At 41.1% G+C, this 19,758-nt stretch overlaps 1 protein-coding gene across 2 annotated transcripts; it reads right to left on the reverse strand.

Annotated features, from left to right (window-relative positions):
- Nucleotides 1-732: 732 nt before the first annotated feature.
- LOC109200664 (NACHT, LRR and PYD domains-containing protein 3-like) lies at nt 733-12,692 on the reverse strand. Of its 2 annotated transcripts, XM_025904631.1 has the most exons (11): nt 12,409-12,692; nt 10,629-10,699; nt 10,425-10,554; nt 10,064-10,165; nt 8,975-9,053; nt 8,608-8,812; nt 6,669-8,466; nt 4,719-4,892; nt 4,262-4,435; nt 1,543-1,589; nt 733-1,394 (listed from the first exon to the last, which is right to left on the reverse strand). In XM_025904631.1, exons 3-11 carry the CDS (start codon nt 10,541-10,543, stop codon nt 847-849), a joined length of 3,246 nt encoding a protein of 1,081 aa, XP_025760416.1. In that variant the 5' UTR covers nt 10,544-10,554; nt 10,629-10,699; nt 12,409-12,692; the 3' UTR covers nt 733-846. The 2 variants fall into 2 exon arrangements, with proteins under 2 accessions (XP_025760416.1, XP_019211776.1); XM_019356231.2 differs by lacking the exon at nt 10,629-10,699.
- Nucleotides 12,693-19,758: the final 7,066 nt, after the last annotated feature.

The raw sequence follows: 19,758 nt of genomic DNA on the forward strand, positions 1-19,758 counted from the left end.
CCACAGTTATGGGGCTGATAACTGCTAATAATGCCCATTGATGTACTGATAAAATGAAGATTAAATGTCAGCTCCATCCAAAATAAGAGCTTTTTCAAAAACTCAGACAGAGCTCTTACTTTGAAAGCCAGAGTTTGTTGAAGCTGTTTCCTGGAGCCGGGCCCTGAACAATTAAAAAAAGCAGATTTAAAAACACTTCATATCATCTGTGCTCTTTAAACTGACATCATGCAGTTCACCTTCTCACCAGCAGAGGACCACAAATCACCATCAATGAAGAGTTCAAGGAGATGTTAGTGATATCAGAGCTGTACATATTGATCTGATCAATATGCAAGTTCATGTTTCTGTGATTGGATCAGTGTTTAAAGCAGCTGTTTTTAGAGAATGAGAGAAACATGAGAGATGCTGAATGTCTTTAATATTTGATACACTGAGTACTATTGGATCTCCACTTATTCAGCCATGATGGAAACATCCCATTAAGAAAGAGAAATCAAACATTTGGATTCATTTTAATGAGCTCATACTTGTTGAAAATGCAGAGGAGCTGGTTGTGAACTGAGCTTCAGAGAAACACAACATACTGAGATTCACTGTGAAGCTTTGAGTGGAAAAAGACAGAAAACAACATGTGGATCCTGGAATAATGGGAGCTTCCATCTTTAAAGGACTGAAGAGGAAGAAGTTTACAAGGAATCATTTAGAAGAGTTTCAAACATCAACTGATTGAATCCATGAATCTGAAAACGTGTTTGTGAGTGAAAGAGACAGACATGTACAGACTGAACTATCTGTTCAACAGTCAGAGTGTTTCTCTAACAGGAGACACTCTTTACACTCCACTCAGCACAGGGACACTGACGAACCAGGAGACAAGAACAAAATCCCAGGATAAAGAGTTTGAGTGAATGTGGTGTTGAAGCTGTGGACGTGGATCAGAGTGTCAGAGGAGACTCTGTAGAAGGACAGAGTGCCAGCAGGACAGTCCACATACACTGCTACTCTGTTAGAGACAGAGGAGGAGGAGGAGCAGGAGGAGGAGGAGGAGATGAATATTGTTCTGTTATTGTGCCAAACAGACTGAGGACCATCATCAGAGCAGCTCAGACTCCAGGACTGATTATTGTATCCAAACACACAGTCTTTACTGCCTCCTTTCCTTCTGATGCTTCTGTAACTCACTGATATAGAAATGTTTCCTCTCCACTCGACCTCCCAGTAACAGCGACCAGTCAGACCATTTCTACACAGCAGCTGTTCCCAATCATCAAATCTGTCTGGATGATCAGGATATGACTGAACCTCCTCCACATGTGTCACCTTCCTGTTGTTGTCAGACAGTTGGAGCTTTGTGTTCACTGTGTTTGTGTTGATTGTGAGTTGACAGGAATCTGATGGAGAGAACAAACACAATCCAGCTGCAGTTATTGATCCATCATCTGTTCATTGATTGACACTTTGATGATGACTCCTGACATGATGAAGATGGTTGAATGTGTGATGCTTTGTTTTCATGAATCCCATTAAAAACACACTTACACTTCCTCAGACCTGGTCTCAACCATCGGACTCCAGCAGGCTCCACCCTGAAAGGAGGAGGGGTCAGAGCAGCACAGTCAGCATGCACACATGGACATTACATGGCTCTCATACACACACTGTTACACACTGATAAAGGAACAGTCCAACATTTTCACAAATACACTTCAATGCATATGTGGATCAAACTGCTGGTGATTTGGACTGATCCTGGATCTGTCAGTACATCACTGTATTGAATTAAATATGACTGATTCAAACTGTCACCTTCATTATCTTTATATTCCTCTTCTGTTTAGCTGGAAAGGACACCTCCCTGCCTATTCCCACTGTGGATTTGATCAAATTGTTTGGCCAGCATCTCTACATTTTCCCATCCATACTACCTGGAGCTCATTAATACTATTAATATTGGAAACTGCTGTTGAAGCCTGATGGTGACACTTTATGGTTTAGAAGTTAATTGCACTAACAGGACTGGCTGGCTTATGATACACTGGACATTTCCATCAGTGCGTTTATGAAGCCACTGTAAGTAATAACAGGTTTATTACCTGTCAGGACCTTTGTGGTTATTAGTTTATTGCACGACCTGTTAACGTGTGTCTTTCAAAAGTCTTTTTATTAAACAAAGGTTTCAATATAATGTATACAAAAAAAAATGCTTCAGAATTTTCCAAAATTTCAATCTTGTTCCCACCCTAACCCTTAAAACAACAAATAGTTGGCAGCCTGCGGCCCAAAAGAACAAAAACAGAAGAACAAACAAAAACGAAAAACAAACAAAACAGAAAAAAACAAAAAAAAACAAAAACAAAAAAAGGAGCGGGGGGTGGGGGGGGGTTCCTTGGGCTACTCAGTAACAATAGTTGAGGGCCTTTCAAAAAAGTCCAGAAAGGGAGACCACAGTTTATAAAATTTAACTGTTAACGTGTGTCGAGAGGAGTTGTTGTTGAAGCTAACAGTATCATTATTATTGTAACTGTTTAACAGGTATTATGTAAACTACATTTATATTTCACTCATTGTGGGAGAATCAAAGCTCTTTGTTTTCTCTGCTCACAGACAACACAGATACATGCATGTATATACAGCACACGTCCAGCTCTGCATGTGCTCCTTCTGCTCCATTTCTATAGAGAATAAACAACTTAACAGGATCATTCTCCATTGTTTCCAACTCAACCAGCTGCATTTAATGCAGGAGTTTGAATTTCCTTTACGACAACTGCTGTTGTTTCCTGTCTGCATTCATGTTCTTAACTGTACTCCACACATTCTGAATTGGTGTAGTTCTTCCTAAAGTACTGCAGTATTCCTGCCAGTATATCCTTTTAGTTTTCCTAACTGTTTCCTCACCTCTGATGCTCGTTGCTATTTTTTCCTCAGTGCAAGTTCATGCTAAGCTCCTTCATATCCATCCCTGTTTCTAAACCTGTAATAATTCCTTTAATGTGTCTTTGGCCTAAATATGAGTCTGTCCACATGTTTGTAGTTCCCCACTTGCTTTGGTTTCTTTGCTCTGATTCTCTAAATGCATCCTTGAAATCATTCAACTGCCATCTCTCCCTCTCACTCTGACTATTCCCAGAATACCTGAGTATTCATCTCCTGGTTTATCATATAGCCTCTTTACATTTTCTCCCATCATCCCTGCTTTTATAGTCTTTCCCCATCTGCAGGCAGTCCAAGAGAAACTGTCATGCACCGCGGCGCGTGTACACAAAGGGATCCAAACGCAGACTCAAGCGCTAGCAGAAAAAGACACTTTATTATAAAAACAAAAGGCGACCCGGGAAAACCAGAGAAGCAAAACGAGTAAATAAAAAATCCAGGGAAACATTGGCGCGAGGAAGCCGGAATCGGGACCGTGGGAGGCTGCAACAGCAAGGGGAGAAGACTACTAGTGAGCCGGGAAGCAGGGGGAACACATCAAGACTGGGTTAGAATAGTTGATTTACGATCAGAGCGGGACCGTGGGGGTTCGGGAGTGTATTGGAAATTTCTTTAGTTTATGTATTAATTACATCACTTTAGTAATAGTAGTAACACTTTCTGTACTTAGTATAGAAAGCTCACTCTTGACATCAGTTGTATGTATGTGGAATGTGATCACAAGTGGGGCCCAAGTTTTATTGCACCTTCACAAGTAGACTCATTTTTCTGTATAAATTACTGGTTCGTTTGAACAATTTCATCAGCTCAACCATAAATACTCCAAAACAATTTTTTAATATTAGCATGTCAAACTCTACATTCTCTACACAGATGAGAAATGAAGTGTATTTCATAATAAAAGTTCTCTCTCAGAGACAAAATTAGTATCTCATTAAGGTCTGTATCTGTGTAGAGACACATGCAGTGCTCATATTTGCTGTTTTGTGTATCACTCAGACCTCTTCCTCTTTCTGACAGAGGCAGCAATTTCATTTAAAGCTACATTCACTGATACAGGCTGCTAGAGCTCCCACCAGGAGGGTACACACATGATTCAGGGAAAAAAATCTGATTAATATTTTTGTGCTGAAACTTGAAAGTATACGTTCTCTTAGATAACTATTAGGAGGTGTCGTAGTAGTAGTAAAATAAAAGTAGTAAAATACAGATCTTTGGGTGAGATTTAAGGTGATTTTACAAATCTTATTTGTTGTAAATGAATAAGCCATTTATCGATGTGAGTCAGGTTTTAAATCATAATCAGAAAAGACTGAATACTGACCTGAGAATTCCCAGTGTGCACTTTGGACTCTCCACTGCAGAAAATAGAAGCTTCAGTCCTGAATCCTCCAGGTTGTTGTTACCCAGGTCCAACTCTCTCAGACTAGAGGACTGGGAGCTCAGCACTGGGGAGAGTGTTTCACAGCTTCTGTCTGACAGGTTACAGCCACTCAGTCTGAAAAAATGATGACAAGAAGACATGAAACACTTGTGTTAAAGTATATTCATGGTGCCTTGAGGAGCTACTATATTTCAAGTAATATTTCAACACTGTTTTAGGACATGCTGGAATCCATATTGCCTTGTGTTACAAATCACAAATGTGGTAGTTTACTGTGACTTGGGTGGATTCATTAAAAAAAATACATACACACAGGCTCAATGTTATTTCTTTCCAAATGAAATTGCTTAAATGGCGTTAATTGATGAAAAAAAAAATCGATATTGCTTGATCTGACCTCAGCGTTTCCAGTTTGTAGTGTTGACTCTTCATCCCAGCAGACAGAAGCTTCACTCCTGAATCCTGCAGGTTGTTGTTACCCAGATCCAGCTCTGTCAGACGGGAGGATTGGGAGCTCAGGACTGAGGACAGAGCTTCACAGCTTCTGTCTGACAGGTTACAACCACTCAGTCTGAAATCAAGGGGGAAGGGAAACAAGATCAACAAAACAAATCACAGCTTTATTGCTTTTTGTTGTTTTTAAGCAGAAATCGGGGAGGTGCTGGTAGATTCTATTGTTTTGGTTTATTACCCAATAACACACACATACACTAATATATCTCACTTTTGTTATAGTAGCACTATAATGCAAAGCAACAGTGATCACAGGTTGAAGGGGCCTGAATACTACAATACAGTGATTTTTAAGATGACCTGTTCTTCCAATTTCCAACAACAGATTTCTATTCTCCAACCTTACAGTTAAAAATAATTATTTAACTCATACTGAATCTTGGTGCACCTCCCCCCAGTTTATTAAAACATAGTGGTACTGAAGTTGCTGTTAGTGATGTGTGATGCCACTGATTTCCTTTCTGATCCAATACAAAGTAAAATTCCAGCTGGTATCTGCGATACTGATGAAAACTATTCCTTCAGAATCAATACAAGATAATATAGGAGAATATGATGTTTTGTATGACATAAAAAGCCTGAATTTGGCTGGCCTCTCCCTTAGAGATAGGGTGAGAAGTTCAGCCAGACAAGCTGGAGGAGGTGGCTGGGGAGAGGGAGGTCTGGGCTTCTCTGCTTGGGCTGCTGGCAACTGGCCTGAACTGGCCTCAGATAAAGCGGAAGAAAATGGATGAATGGATGGTGTTATTTTCTCTCTCTTTCTCCTATTAAATATTTTGAGTTGTATTTTGTTGTTTGAAGCCAATCGCTGCTGTTTTTACACTGTATATTTTTTAAATAGCTAATCTACAGTCACCTTTAAATTCTCTACAATTTGAACAAATGGGATTCTGTAGTTTTAAAGATGCAGTGAATTCCCATCATGTAAACAAGACACAAAAACCCTAAGCCTGGATTTAAGCCACTTTACAAAATTCAGTAACCGTGCTATACAACACTGCAAGCTCCATATTCATATCTCCATATCTCCATATTATACAGGGAGATATGGGGAGGAGCTTCTTGGCAGTTTGTGGAGCTGAAATATCTTCACACATGACTTGCTTATGATCATCACCTGAGTGAGCGAGCACACGTGAGCTGTGAAGCATTTTCACAGCTGTATTTCACACATTACTGTGACAGGTGGAAGAAGTAGTTCCTACTAATCATTTAGACAATCCCAACAATGTAGTTACTTTCAACTGTGTTCCTGTTAATAATAAACAAACAAACAAACAAAAAAAAAACAAAAAAACAAATTGCTAAAATATTGATATTTTAATAAATTCTAGAACAGAAATATCAATCTATATCAATAAGTAACAATCAACACACCATGACCAGCAGCCTGGACACCCCTTATTCAGGTGAACCACCCTAAGAAAAACGCCAAAAGAACCAAATTACCAACAATCCAAACACAGAAATGTTTGCACACATGTGATTCTGCACATGGGTCCATCCTACGAACCAACCTTAGATCTCCACGCATGCACACATCAATGAACATACATTTGCAGACATACAGATTTTAATGTTCTGTTTTTAGAGTTTAACTAGAGTGTTTGATGTGGGTTCATAGATCAAAACATTTTAAGCTATTTAAGTGTTTAAAGGCTGTATCAAAAGTTCATTCAAGTTACAATATTGTGGTCAAAAGTTCTCCTGTTTTTCTTTTACACTATACAACTACGTAGGCTCATGGTTTTAGGACATGGATCTGCCATGGAAGAAATCTATGACAACTTTTAAACAACTTTTTAAAAATAAACATGATCACATATTTACTTACAGAGCTGTGTTGGAGGCTTTGACCACTGGCAGCAGCCTCAGAAGAGCCTCCTCTGAAGCAGAGTATTTCTTCAGGTCAAACACATCCAGATCTTTTTCTGATGACAGTAAGATGAAGACCAGAGCTGACCACTGAGCAGGAGACAGTTTATCTGTAGAGAGACTTCCTGATCTCAGGGACTGTTGGATCTCCTCCACTAGAGAACGATCATTCAGTTCATTCAGACAGTGGAACAGATTGATGCTTTTCTCTGCAGACAGATTCTCATTGAGCTTCTTCTTGATGTACTGGACTGTTTCCTGTTTGGTCTGTGAGCTACTTCCTGTCTGTGTCAGCAGACCTCGTAGGAGACTCTGATTGGTCTGCAGTGAAAGACCCAAGACGAAGCGGAGGAACAAGTCCAGGTGTCCATTTGGACTCTGTAAGGCGTTGTTCACAGCACTCTGGTGGAGAGATTGTATTTTTGGTGTGCTAATTAATTTTGACAACCAAGAGGTTGTTTGATCTTCCAGCAGATTGAGTCCAGAGCTGATGAAGGTCCGATGGACATGAAGAGCAGCCAGAAACTCCTGAACACTCAGATGGATGAAGCAGAACACCTTGTCCTGGTACAGTCCTCTCTCCTCTTTAAAGATCTGTGTGAACACTCCTGAGTACACTGAGGCTGCTCTGATATTGATGCCACACTCTGTCAGGTCTGATTCATAGAAGATCAGGTTTCCTTTCTGCAGCTGATCAAAAGCCAGTTTTCCCAGAGACTCCATCATCTTCCTGCTCTCTGGACTCCAGTGTGGATCTGTCTCAGCTCCTCCATCATACTTGACCTTCTTCACTTTGGCCTGAACCACCAGGAAGTGGATGTACATCTCAGTCAGGGTCTTGGGCAGCTGTCCTCCCTCTCTGGTTTCCAGCACATCCTCCAGAACTGTAGCAGTGATCCAGCAGAAGACTGGGATGTGGCACATGATGTGGAGGCTTCGTGATGTCTTCATGTGGGAGATGATCCTGCTGGCCTGCTCCTCATCTCTGAATCTCTTCCTGAAGTACTCCTCCTTCTGTGGGTCACTGAACCCTCTGACCTCTGTCACCATGCCAACACAGTCAGGAGGGATCTGATTGGCTGCTGCAGGTCGTGTGGTTATCCAGAGGCGAGCAGAGGGAAGCAGTTTCCCCCTGATGAGGTTTATCAGCAGCACATCCACTGAGGTGGACTTTCTAGGGTCAGTTAGGATTGTAGTTTTGTGGAAGTCCAGAGGAAGTCGACACTCATCCAGACCATCAAAGATGAACACAACCTGGAAGTCTTCAAAGCTGCAGATTCCTGCTTCTTTGGTTTCAGGAAAGAAGTGATGAACAAGTCCCACCAAGCTGAACTTTTCCTCTTTCAGCACATTCAGCTCTCTGAAAGGGAATGGAAATATGAACTGGATGTCCTGGTTGGCTTTGTCTTCAGCCCAGTCCAGGGTGTATTTCTGTGTTAAGAATGTTTTCCCAATGCCAGCCACTCCCTTTGTCAGCACTGTTCTGATTGGTTCATCTCTTCCAGGTGAGGCTTTAAAGATGTCTTCTTGTCTGATTGTTGTTTCTGGTCTGTGTGGTTTCCTGGATGCTGTTTCAATCTGTCTGACCTCATGTTCATCATTGACCTCTGCAGTCCCTCCCTCTGTGATGTAGAGCTCTGTGTAGATCTGATTCAGAAGGGTTGGGTTTCCTGCTTTAGCGATGCCCTCAAACACACACTGGAACTTCTTCTTCAGGGTGGATTTAAGGTTACGATGACAAACTGCAGCTTTAAGTTCTGAATAAAGGAAGAATATCATTTTTTTTTCATAAACTCCATTCAAACATTTTTTTGAATACATGTTGATACATTTCTTCACAGATTAGTAAGTGTTCCACTTATTACCAACATCTTAAATCGTTAGATAAATCCTCTTACTCCTCTGCAGACGGTCAGCCAGCTCCTCCTGCTTCATTCTACTCAGGAAGTCCATTGTGATCTTCAAAAATGCCTCTCTGCTGCTGCTCCTCTGCTCATCATCCTGCATCTGACTCTCTAAGCATTCTCGGTAGTCTGGACTCAGAACCTTCTGGATCTTCTTCAGCTCGTTCTTCACAAAAGTGATGATGTTGTCCTCCAGCAGCTGGAACAGAATACTTTATGAATGAGCCAATCAGACTGAAATCATGGAGCCAAACATCAGATCCATGTTGGACACACTGACAATCCACTGGTCTACAAAGAGCAGCATGGAGATGACTGTGAACAGAATAGATGTAAAAGTAGTTGTTGTACATGTACAGACCATAAATATGGAGTCCAGCCGTGTTTGATGCTGCTGGGCAGACTGACCACTGGGAACCTCTGAGCTCTGCTGGTCCACTCTGTGGAGGAACGTAAAGGATTAGATCAAGCACAGGATAAAGATCCAGGAGTTTCTGCTCAAATAACTTCATCTGAATCAAGTTCGTCAAGTTTTAAACACTCAGATTCTGAAAATATGGGTCATTTTTAGTAAGTTTATGGACTTTCTTTCAGTCGTGATGTGACGGATGATTTTGAAGAAGCTCACAAGAAACTTTGAGACTTCATTAAACTGAACCATCAGCAGATCACTGCTCCAAAACCAGAACATGATCCGAGGTCTCCCTCCACCACCAGAACACCAGCTTTACTAACGTGGTAGATCAGTGTAGTACAGATCAGTAACTGATGAGTCATTTTATCAAAATCACTGAGTGCTTCACATCTGACCCTCTGATGTTTCTGTAGACATTTTGCATATTTAATGAATGTCTGACAGTTTTACATTCATTCTATGAATACAGTGGAAATGTTGTGTTATTGTCTCCATGTTTTTCCAGCATCATAAATTCTTAAGTTCAGAAAATTAGATTCTTTTTTCACAGCTGAAAAACAACAACATTTATTCTCTATTGAAATCTGCATCGTCCACTCGAAAGGTCACAATCTGAAGGTAACATCTGGTTTAGTTCCCTGTGATTAAATCTGAGCATCAGTATGGTGGGATTATCCACTACATCCACACCACTGTGGTTCAGTGTTGTCCTTATGGAGTCTCATTAACAGCAGCCAGTATGATCCAGGCTTTAGCTGCTGGGTCTCTGTGTGACCTCTCAGACTGTTTAACAGATCAGACACAAAGAGAATCAGAGCAGCTCTTTAAAGACAAACATGAACCCACTCAGGTCACACTTTCCCCACAGATATGAGCATCACTGTCCTCAAACAGCAAATGACCAAGTCGAACATTTTCATCTTTTGTCTTTCATTCTTTTCCTTTTAATGAATCTTTGTAACAATCTGAGGATGTTTCAGGTCAGATTTATCCAGGAAACAGAAACATGTAAAGGAGTCATCACAGCTCTCTGACCTCGTTGGTCCAGGTTCAGCACTGAAGTGCGGAACATCACCTTTGGACCGGTCACTCCTCACAGACGGGCAGCTGGATCCTGCAGACTGTGACCTCTGACCTCTGCAAACACAAACACGATAAAGTCATTGAAGCAGCTGTGATCACACAGACTGCAGATAATGCAGCTGTTTCCTGTCAGTAACATCCTCTTAGATTAGAGTTCAGCTTTTTACAGGAAAACTGGACAAAACTGATTTTTGTTACAAATTCATTTTCATTTCCTCTCAGCTCACAAACACAGAAAATCAACCAGAATCAACACTGATTATAATGTCAGTGCAGAATTATTTCTGTTACTCAGTGAGTTCAGCTCTCTGACCTCGTTGGTCCAGGTTCACCACTGAAGGCTGGTTTGTGATCTTGGGACCGGTCACTGGTCACAGACGGACAGCTGGATCCTGTAGACTCTACTCTCTCCTCCTCTTCCTCCATCATCATCTTCAGTCAGTCTTAGAGGTAAACCACAAACACTCAGTGAGTCACATTAACAGGAGTAACTGAGTTACAGTCGCTGACCTCTGACCTGTCATGTAACCTAGAAACCAGGTCAATATGTCTGTAGGTTCAGTCATCCAGGTCATGTGATCTAAGGAGCTTGCAAAAGAAAAAAGAGACTTCTTAAAGTTTCTTAAAGACGTTTCATCCGAGAAGCTTCTTCAGTTATTACAATATTAAACAAATATGTAAGACTGCTTTCTTCCATTTGCGCAACATCTCTAAAATTAGAAATATCCTGTCTCAGAGTGATGCTGAAAAACTAGTTCATGCATTTATTACTTCCAGGCTGGACTACTGTAATTCTTTATTATCAGGATGTCCTAAAAACTCGCTGAAAAGCCTTCAGCTAATCCAAAATGCTGCAGCAAGAGTACTGACAGGGACTAGAAAGAGAGAGCATATTTCTCCTGTTTTGGCTTCCCTTCATTGGCTTCCTGTTAAATCCAGAATTGAATTCAAAATCCTGCTCCTCACATACAAGGTCTTAAATAATCAGGCCCCATCTTATCTTAATGACCTTGTAGTACCATATCACCCTATTAGAGCACTTCGCTCTTGCACTGCAGGCCTACTTGTTGTTCCTAGAGTATTTAAAAGTAGAATGGGAGGCAGAGCCTTCAGTTTTCAGGCCCCTCTTCTGTGGAACCAACTTCCAGTTTGGATTCGGGAGACAGACACTATCTCTACTTTCAAGATTAGGCTTAAAACTTTCCTTTTTGCTAAAGCATATAGTTAGGGCTGGACCAGGTGACCCTGAATCCTCCCTTAGTTATGCTGCAATAGACGTAGGCTGCCGGGGATTCCCATGATGCATTGAGTTTTTCCCTTCCAGTCACCTTTCTCACTCACTATGTGCTAATAGACCTCTCTGCATCGAATCATATCTGTTATTAATCTCTGTCTCTCTTCCACAGCATGTCTTTCATCCTGTTTTCCTTCTTTCACCCCAACCGGTCGCAGCAGATGGCCGCCCCTCCCTGAGCCTGGTTCTGCCGGAGGTTTCTTCCTGTTAAAAGGGAGTTTTTCCTTCCCACTGTCGCCAAAGTGCTTGCTCATAGGGGGTCATATGATTGTTGGGTTTTTCTCTGTATTTATTATTGTGCTATCTACTGTACAATATAAAGCGCCTTGAGGTGACTTTTGTTGTGATTTGGCGCTATATAAATAAAATTGAATTGAATTGAATTGAATTGAATTCAGTTCTAAAAACCAAGCGGTGGAGAGTCCCAGATATTTAAACCTAAGAGGGAAAGAAAGAGGGTCGCTGACCCACCATTGATCACGTGATCAGGCACATGATCGATACTGGGTCAACAATATAACAACAATATAAACACTTTTTTCAATGAGGAAACTGAGAGCCTTTTCACCGGAGCACAAACATCTGGAGCAGCATGTCGATGCTGTTGGCTGAGATCCTGAAACTATTAAAGGTCATGAAAGAGAGAAAGGCACGGAGGCGTCCTTTACAACTAAACAGCAGAGTTAGAGAACAGCCAGCACCTCTACATTTATCAGATTATACTTCATACAGCACATGTATGTTACTGATAGGGATGGCAACACACTTGGCCTCGTTGGTCCAGCTGTGAGTCCGTTACCGTGAACTATGGAGCGGCAGATTTGTGCCAGAACTAAGCTGCACACAGCTGATGTTAGCCAGGAAACATTACAGACTGACTTTAATGGAGAGACCGGAAATAAAAACACACACAGTTTGTTGTGTGAAGAAATCAAACATGAGCTGAACAAACAGTAAAGTTCCTAAAGACAAACTGTTAAAGGAGGAAACAAAGCAAACTTACAGTTTCTTCACACACCAACAACAACAGGCTCCACTGCACGAAGTTCAGGAAAGTGAAAGTAAACTTTGAGCAGGAAGGAAACACCCAAAGAGGCGTTTGGAGCATTGAAACACTGTGTGCTTCATTCAACCTTGGATTGATTTATTTCTGCTGGTTTTCCTGTTTGAAGCACAAACATCTGTCATCACTTTGTTGTTCTTCTTCCTGCAGCGTTTGAATATTTCAGCACTAAACTGATGTTTCTTCAAAGCTCATTTCAACCTGTTGAAGTCATGAATGAAAGTGCAGACTGAGAGTGGATCACATGATGTTTAAGGTGTGTCATGTGACATGTTCAGTATTGTCACACATGTCTAGATTGTCCCTGATATCATAACTGCTCAAACACTGATGATTATATTTGAAGAATTATTACTGATGGCAGCAAAGTTTGAATGGAGCTCTCTGTCTGTGCTGATTTGTCGCCCTCTGGAGGTCAAAACACAAACTGCATGATGTCACTGTAACCACCACAGTGACAGGAAGTGTTTTTAAATGACTGAAACACTGAAATGATGCTAACGGCTGTCGTTAGGCTCACTGATAGCAGTGCTGATGTGTTCATGTCAAACACTGGCTCAGGTCAGACTCCTTCATCCTTTTCCAACGTGAGGCCACCCTCAGACCCACAGGAGCTCTGACCTTTGACCTCCTGACCCTAACCACTTTAGTCTCTTTGCATCCTTAAATGATCTTCACCGCAGTTGTTATCACTCTCTGCAGGTGTTTGCGGTCCATAGCAGTAGTGCTACCGTACCATGCATTGATGCAGTTGGTCAGGGTGCTCTCCACAGTGCAGCTGTAGGACCTGCTGAGGATCTTGGCCGACTTATCAAATTTCCTCAGCCTCCTTAGGAAAGAGTATATAGTTAGTGTAGTTGTTGTTTAGTGTGTCAGTTCTACTACTAAGTGTCACAGTTGCCACAAAAAAGCCACCAACAACAGACTGAAGTGTAAACGCTGTGGGAAAACAGGAGGAGTGATTCACCTCCTGTTTTTCCCTTCAAAACAGCACAACCAAGGACTCAGAACCACAATGTAAAATACAAGAAGTTAAAATGCTGGGTCACAAAGACCCAGAACCGTGACAGACTTACCTTTAACTGCCCAAGACTGCGTCTGAATCTTACCGTTGGACCAACTTCAGGGATTAACTCAGTGATGTCATTTTCAGTAAGACAGAAAAGGTTTTCTTCTGTTACTTTGTTAGCTGTGATTAAATATTACATCTGAGTTATGGAGAGGTACAAAATTTAAAATTGCTACAGCAAAATAATATCAACAGAGTTTCTGTTTCAGTTTCTGTTTCAGAGAAACATTAATATTAAGATCTTTGTTTATCAAGGATTAGTAATAACAATTTACCTTCAAATTGTTCCTCTAATTTGGACCGGTCACATTTGAACGACCCCTTTCCACATCTGATCTCTGCTCTTGTTACAGTCACAGTTTCCAGGAAGCTCCACAAGTGTGGCGTGCCGGAGAAGAGGTTTGTTTGGCAGCCTGCCTTACTTGAAGAAGAAATTACATAACTAAAAGTTTATATTAAATAAACTGAAAATAGCAAACCGAAAGCAACAAATGGGTTTTGCATCAATCATTGGTTTTTAATTTAAGATCTACGTATGATCAGATTGTGTCATGTCCAAGAATGCTAATCACAAACTGCTAATGAACTTCTACCATGGAGATCCTTCTGCTGCACACTGTGGTTCAACTGCTGTGGAGGACAAGAGGAAACTGCAGCGGGTGGTGAGGGCAGCAGAGCGGCCCAGGGCCCGACATTAACCTCCCTCAGAGACATTTATATACTGGCAATGTCATCCTCAAGGACCCCTCGCACCCCGGACACTCAATGTGCACCACCACCCATCACATTGCACCTTATATTGCACTGATCACCTGCTCCTTTGTATGGCATATAACTTGTACATATCTGTGTAGATGCTTAGTTATTACATCCATTCCCTGTGTACGCACCTCTTAAACTTTAAGTCTATTTTTTTTTAGTTTCTTTTTTTCTTTTCATTTTTTCTTATTCTGAAGGAATTTTAAGGTAAAAGTCAACCTGCTGCTGAGGGAGAGATGCCAAACTGTGTTTCATTGTTCTTGTAAGAGTGACAGTAAAGAGCTGTTCTATTCTATTAACGTATAATAACGTACATTATGCCAAAAAATACATTTTATACATTTTACGAAGTTTTTCACTACATTTGAGTCACACATGGATGTCAATAGACCAGGTCACACAGTAATTATTGTTATAGAAAGTTATTATATAGCATTGTCAACATTGCTCTTTTTCTGAGGATTATTGTTAAGTTAGCTTAAATGCAGTCAATACATGTCATTAGTCGATCGTTCTTGTTTTGCATTTTAAAGTTCAAATAGTGGCCTTTACCTGCTTCCTCCAATATTGATGTGGTATTCGTGATACTGCTGACATCTCTTTGTCTTTCTCTAAACCCAAGCATCCTCTTCAAAGAATACCTGGTTAGTAATGTTTACTGTTTAGAAGTGATCGGTTTCCAACCCTCTTATATATGTTGGCTCTGTCTTAGAAGCCTCCCTTTGTTTTTCAAGTAGCGGTCACCTGGAGATTTACCTCTCCAATCCTCCCTCCTTCCTCCCCCCTGATAAGGGAAGGAGTCTCACCATCTTTAACTAAAGTGAATAGTTTAATTCATTAGTGCAGCATTACTAGATCACCTCTGTTTGAAGTGATATAATATATACAACTATCACTGAAACAGCAAACTTTGTAAATAAACAAACAACACTTCTCATTCTCTAAACATTTGGCCACAGCTGTAGATTACACTATCAGTGCTTGTTCACTCTTGTCAATAATTACATTTCTAAATTCTCTTTGTGCATTTACAGGTAAACAATATCTAATATTTTATCTAAATGACTGCTTTGTCTTTGAAAAGGTGAAGAGCCCGAGGCCAGTGACAGTCCAGTTCTACTCTAAGTACATCCTTACAGTGTCTCACAGGACAAGGCCATGTTCCTGTCCTGCCAGAAGAGAAGATAAACTTAAGTCTTCATGCAGTTCAACCACACCTGTCATATTCTGTATTACAGGGGACTCAAATTCCAGTCCTCAAAGGCCGCTGTCCTTCAACTTTATTCAACTAAGCCTATTTATCATTATTCAACTTTATTCAACGTGCTCATTCACTCATGAATGCAAATTCTATAGTGACACATGTGACATCACTTCCTCTTTGTTTTTGATGCAGCATTTGATCATATTAGAGCTGAATGAAAAACAATGAAACAGCATCTAAAAGTTTGACATCAAAGCAAATCTAATTTCTGTCACCAAAGTCCAGCAGATTCTTCACCAGGACCCTTTGTGATAGTTTTCATGTTTCATACAAACTAAAGTGATACACAACATATGCAGTGCTATACACACATATTTAGATGTTTCTAAGAGTTTGATAACCAAGCTGTTACCAACATCCTGCACCATGTTCTTGTTCACCATGGTAAAAAAAAACAAGACTAGTTTCACATGAGGACTGAAGCCTTTGCTGTTTATTAGATTAGCTACATGCATTATGATCCCTCAATACAATCAGATGCTGCTTAGAACTGCATTCAAAACTATTGAGACAATATTTTCAGCTTCTATGGCTGAAACAAGAAGTTTACATGGAATTATTAAAAACAGTTTCAAACATCAACTGATTGAATCCATGAATCTGAAAACATGTTTGTGAGTGAAAGAGACAGACATGAACAGACTGAACTATCTGTTCAACAGTCAGAGTGTTTCTCTAACAGGAGGAAACTCTTTACACTCAACTCAGCACAGAGACACTGAGGAACAACGAGACCAGACGGTAAACCCAGGATAAAGAGTTTGAGTGAATGTGGTGTTGAAGGTGTGAAGGTGGATCAGAGTGTCAGAGGAGACTCTGTAGAAGGACAGAGTGCCAGCAGGACAGTCCACATACACTGCTGCTCTGTTAGAGACAGAGGAGGAGGAGGAGGAGGAGATGGATGTTTCTCTGTTATTGTGCTTGACAGAGAACATCACAAAACCATATCTATCAGAAATCATATCTATCAGCAGTCCATCTGCATCTTAAGGATAAAGGTCACTCTTTCGAGGATGCCAATGTTCACATTTTGGACAGAGAGGACAGATGGTTTGAAAGAGGAGTGAAAGAGGCCATCTATGTCCACTGTGAGCGACCATCTTTGAACAGAGGCGGGGCTTACGACACCAACTGTCTGCCATCTATAATCCAGTTTTGAGTTCCCTCCCCAGACGCCTTAACGCCCACTCACATCCTGGGCCATCTGACCACAGGAATTCACATGAGAAGGTGGGGGTTTCACAATGAGCTCTCCCGAAACCCTGGCTGATTAGGTCCCACACCCGCTTTCACACCTTGGCTCATGTGATTAGAGGATCATCAAGGGGTTCTTTGTCCCTCTTTGGGGGGATATTCCCACTGGGTTTAAATCTGGGACTCTCGGCCATTTGACCTTAGAACTGAAGAAGCTTCTCGGATGAGAGGTGAAACGTCTTCAAGCAACCTAATGAAGTCCAGACGCTTTTCTTTGCAAACTCCTTTGACCATTAGCAGCTAATGCTAAAGCCATATTTTCTTGCCTTATAACAATGTGAGCAGGTAATTCTAGGTAGGTTACCATTAGCTAATTTGAGGTAAATTAGCATAAACCGCTGATGCTAACTCTTTTCCCTTGCATTATAACAATCTGAGCAGCTAATGCTAAGAAGGCTGCTGTTATTAGCTAATGCTAATTTCATGCGAGTTAGCATTATCCGCTAATGCTAACAATGTTTTTTCTTACTTTTCACCACTTTCCTTTCAGTTAAGACTATTTAGCATTTATTAACTTCATTTAGCATTAAGATAATGCTAAATAGGCTAACATTAGTGGGTAATGCTAATTTTAGGTGAATAAGCATTGGGAGCTAATGCTCATACCGTTTTCCTTTGTTTTATATGAATAAGAGCAGCAAATGATAAGAAGTCTACCGTTATTAACTAATGCAAATTTGATGTGAATTAGCATTATCCGATAATGCTAACTCTTTTCCCCTGCATTATAACGATGTGAGGAGTTAATGCTAAGTAGGCTGCCATTAGCAGCTAAAGCTAATTTAAGGTGACTAAGCATTAGTAGCTAACGCTAATAACCTTTTCTCTTGTGTTATAATGATGTGAGAAGTTATTGCTAAGTAGGCTGCCATTAGCAGCTAATGCTAAGACTGTTTTCCCTCAGGATTTTTGACCATGATGTATTCTGACAAACTCTACATTCACAGCTGAATTCACAATAAATGTGTTCTCAAGTACACATTCTCCTGTTATTGTTGTCAAATAACAGAATGAGAGTGAAATATTGATTTTAACACGGGCCATAAACAGCATGAGCTTAGCAGCATTAGCTTATTAGAGTTTCCAGTATTTACGCTTCCATTTCCAAATATTAGCTTCTCCTATCTGCCTTTTTGTCACCCACACAGACTGAAATGATTCACAGCCTTGTTTCATTCTTCTGTCAATGTCACTGACTGTCACTGTGACTGTGGACATACAGCATGGGAAACATACACGTACACCTTGCCTTCAGGAGGGAGGTTGAACGCCTGGTGCCTTGGTGCAGTCACAACAACCTGGTGCTGAATGCCTAGAAGACAGTGGAGATTATTGTGGACTTCAGGAAGCACACAGCCCTATCATCCTGACTGACACCCTCATCACCACTGTGGACTCTTTCCACTTCCTGGGTACCACCATCACCCAGGACCTGAAATGGGAGACCACCATCACCTCCATCTTAAAGAAAGCTCAGTAGAAAATGTACTTCCTGAGGCAGCTGAAGAAATTCAACCTGCCAACACGGACGATGATGCAATTCTACACTGCAATCATCGAGTCCATCCTCTCCTCCTCCATCACCGTGTGGTACGCTGGAGCCACTATCAGGGACAAACAGGGACTACAGCGTGTTGTGCACTCTGCTGAGAAGGTAATTGGCTGCAGACTCCCATCTCTGCAGGACCTGTACACCTCCAGGACACTGGAGCGTGCAGCTCGGATAACAGCTGACCCTTCTCACGCTGGACACAGACTGTTTGACCTGCTCCCCTCAGGCAGGAGGCTCCGGTCCATTCGCACCAGAACCTCTCGCCATAAGAACAGCTTCTTACCCTCTGCTATTGGACTAATTAACAATAACCATATGATTGTTCCCACCACAAACACATGTACCTACACTGTGTTCACTGCATCATTCAATTTTGCACTGATCACCACCTGCATTCATGTATATATCTATCTACTTAGCACTTTTAATTTTAATTTTTATGTTTCTTTAAGCGTTGTCTGACTGTATGTTTTGCACTAAGTACCACAGCAATTTCCTAATGTTGTAAACCTGCTCAACATCGTGTGTCTGTCCCTAAAAATATGCCTGCATGCATGATTGTTCATGTCTCATCTGCAGGAAACAAAACAAGAAGTGAGTGAAGGACACAGGAAATGTTTCCAGCTCTTCCTTCTCTATCAGACATTGTGTCCATACCTGTGTCCAGTCTCCAGCCTGGATCCTTCAGTCAGGCTGACAGCAGCTTCATTCCTGAGTCTCCTGGATGATTGTAGCTCAGGTCCAGCTCTCTCAGACGTGAGGGGTTGGGGCTCAGAGCTGAGGCCAGAGAAGTACAGCCTTCTCCTGTGATCAGACAGCCTGAAAGACTGCAGACACACAAAACAACATTCCGTCTGTCAACAATCATTTTCTCTTTGTCACAATAACATCTATCCATTTACATCCATTCAATGTAACTTTATTTATAAGTGACAATTCCCAACAGACATCAACAGTCATCTCAAGCTGTTTAACAGTGTAAGGTAACACCCTCCAATATTAGAGAGAAAGCCCCAACCATCAGACAATCCACTGTGAGCACCAATTGGTGATGGTGGGAAGGAAGAACTCCCTTTGACACAAAGATCCTCCCAGTGAAAACAGGCTCCAGGAGGAGCATCTACCATGACTGGTTGCAGGGTGAGGGGAAAGAGAAGAGATGAGCTCAGAGAGACAAGAAGAAAACACAAACTAAGGAGAGAGAAGAGAAAAGTTAAGGACATGCAGTAGTGACATATAAACAGTGTTGGGCAAATTACCTTGAAAAAGTAATTAGTTATAGTTACTAGTTACTTCTTCAAAAAAGTAACTGAGTTATTAACTGAGTTATAATATTCTAAAAGCAATTAATTACTTGAAAAGTAACTATTGCGTTACTTTAGAAAAATGTTT

This window comes from Oreochromis niloticus, unplaced genomic scaffold (genome assembly GCF_001858045.2).
Source record: "Oreochromis niloticus isolate F11D_XX unplaced genomic scaffold, O_niloticus_UMD_NMBU tig00002933_pilon, whole genome shotgun sequence".
Taxonomy (NCBI): domain Eukaryota; kingdom Metazoa; phylum Chordata; class Actinopteri; order Cichliformes; family Cichlidae; genus Oreochromis; species Oreochromis niloticus.

What these genes read in the sequence shown, in the direction of transcription:
- LOC109200664 (XM_019356231.2), bottom strand. Translation starts at nt 10,543, where the DNA reads ATGATGATGGAGGAAGAGGAGGAGAGAGTAGAGTCTACAGGATCCAGC. An exon ending in GGTGAACCTGGACCAACGAG is followed by an intron (nt 10,166 to 10,424) that starts GTCAGAGAGCTG and finishes TTGTGTTTGCAG; the next exon opens with AGGTCAGAGGTCACAGTCTG. An exon ending in GCTGAACCTGGACCAACGAG is followed by an intron (nt 9,054 to 10,063) that starts GTCAGAGAGCTG and finishes GTTCCTCCACAG; the next exon opens with AGTGGACCAGCAGAGCTCAG.